The sequence below is a fragment of the Trametes versicolor genome (assembly GCF_000271585.1).
Source record: "Trametes versicolor FP-101664 SS1 unplaced genomic scaffold TRAVEscaffold_6, whole genome shotgun sequence".
Taxonomy (NCBI): domain Eukaryota; kingdom Fungi; phylum Basidiomycota; class Agaricomycetes; order Polyporales; family Polyporaceae; genus Trametes; species Trametes versicolor.
In genome coordinates this window covers 2,371,441-2,373,518 of record NW_007360326.1, presented here as the reverse complement: position 1 = coordinate 2,373,518, position 2,078 = coordinate 2,371,441, and the positions used below count along the sequence as shown (strand labels likewise).

Here is a 2,078-nt window from a genome sequence, read left to right as displayed (position 1 = left end):
CCATCCCAAGGGCCTGAGTTTGCTAGCCCGTGTCCACTTGTCGTCATGGTCATCATTAATACTGGTGTTGCATCTATCAAAAACTTAGCATTGCCATCCGATGGCAATACAACCTATGAGCATTGTCCAACATGTTCGTCCGTACCCCGATCGGACGGAGTCTCAAGAGTACCCCGACTCTCGGTGCTGAATAAGCGGTTTGACCATGATACGAGTTCGGCCCCGGATTATGAAGCACAGAGTGAACTGCGAACAGGACCGCAATTGCCACGTATGCATCCACGGGAGCCCTAGCCTTCCCCAAGGCGCAATGCACACATAGCCGTAGAACCTGCCGGGTGGTCAATAAAAGACGACAGTGGCAAGATGCCCAGACAGCATACCGGTCTCCTCACTCGCAAACACCAAACACCCAACACCAAGCACTCACCCATTCACCCACCGACATGGTCCTCACTCTCCACGGCGTCGCCACCTCGACGTGCACGAAGCGCGTACGCATCGTGCTCGAGGAGCTCAACGTTCCGTACGAGCTCGTGCACATCGACGCGTCGAAGCGCGAGCACAAGTCCCCCGCGTTCCTCGCGGTGCAGCCGTTCGGGCAGGTTCCATACATCAACGACGACGGTTTCAAGTTGTACGAGAGCCGCGCGATCGCGCGCTACCTCGCGCTCAAGTACGGAGGTATCGGGACGCTCATCCCGGACCCGGCGGACTTGCAGAAGACGGCGCTGTTCGAGCAGGCGGCCAGTATCGAGACGAGCAACTTCGACGTGTATGCTTCAGGGCTTGCAATGGAAAACCTGTTCAAGAAGTAAGTTCCGCACGGGTACGCCGTGTTATGGGCAGATGTTCATGGTGGCGGTGGCTTGTATAGGACGTGGGGTGCCGAGCCCGACCTTGCGCTCGTGGAGCGCCTGAAGACCACGCTTGAAGGCAAGCTGTACGCGTACGATCATCACAAAAAAGGCGGGCAAATGGTAAGCGTGATAAGGATTTCCGTTGTAAGAACGTATTAGAATCCTGATCTAATCTCGTTCTCGGTGAGGAGCGCCGCAATCATTGCACTACTCTTGCAAGGGTCTCGCAACCTGCGCAATCCTTGCGCCCATCTTGCAACCCATTGCAATCTCTGGCCAACCACTTACAATTCGCGCGCTCGTTTTTACCGGGACCTCGTGCAACCATCGGACGTTCTGTACAGTTCCTCGGCGGAGCTTGAATCTCAGTCTCCTAGTGACGGGCAACTCTCGCGCCCTCTCTCTCGCTCCTCTCTCACTCCCTCTCCCATCCTCGAGGCCTGCGGCCTCTCCTTTCTGTCTCTTGTCTCCGTAAAATATTGTTGTCGCCACTCTCAGCCTTGTACTAGATCTCGGGCTCGTGTCTTGTGGGAACTGGACCATTCGAATTCTCGTCTAGCTGCTGGCACTCAGACTGGTACTTCGGACTCGTCTTTGACTGGCTCACTTGGACTCAGGCTCCTAGCGGGTTTCTAGCTGGCCCCTCCCCCTGGCAACGCGCTCGTACCGTGTTTGAATGCTGGGTTTCTGGGCTGGGGCTCCGTGTCTTCCTTGCTTGCCTCACTGTGGCTATCGCCGGCTGTCTTCGCCACGCGGCCATCCTCGCTCGTTGCCTCGCTCGCTTGGTGCTCCTGATGAAGGCTATCTAGCTGTCTGGTCTCGCGGTCTTCTATCTCGCATGGCGGGGCGCGTCTCGTAGCACATATCGTAGTACCAGTAGCGCGTATGCATAGTAGCACCAACGTCCAGTTGCATGTATGTTTTTGGCTTGGAATATATATCATTTGATTCCCCTGCATCTACCGTGCATAGTACGATCCGGATTGGAAATCAGGAAATATGCTAGCATCATGCACCTTGTCTGCGCGCAGGATGATTGGAAACTTTGGAATATTTGGGGCTTTTGGAATAATCGCGACAGTTGTAAGGGGCTCAACGTCATCCGAGTGATATTATGACGGATTCCAAAGTAGAGATCATTGGGTACCTTACAACCGATTGCAAGTGCATTTTAGCTGGATTATATCACATTGCAAGATCGCGGTCAAATCTGTGATG

The 2,078-nt window shown here is 54.5% G+C and overlaps 1 protein-coding gene across 1 annotated transcript in view; it reads left to right on the top strand.

Moving 5' to 3' along the window:
• Window positions 1–446: 446 nt before the first annotated feature.
• The window catches only part of TRAVEDRAFT_122979 (thioredoxin-like protein), a gene marked incomplete at both ends in the record, with an annotated part of 2,444 nt that continues 812 nt past the window's right edge, over window positions 447–2,078 (top strand). The window contains 2 exons of the mRNA XM_008040777.1: window positions 447–814; window positions 878–980. Coding sequence (XP_008038968.1) covers window positions 447–814; window positions 878–980 — 471 coding nt within the window. The remainder of the gene's footprint in view (window positions 815–877; window positions 981–2,078) is intronic.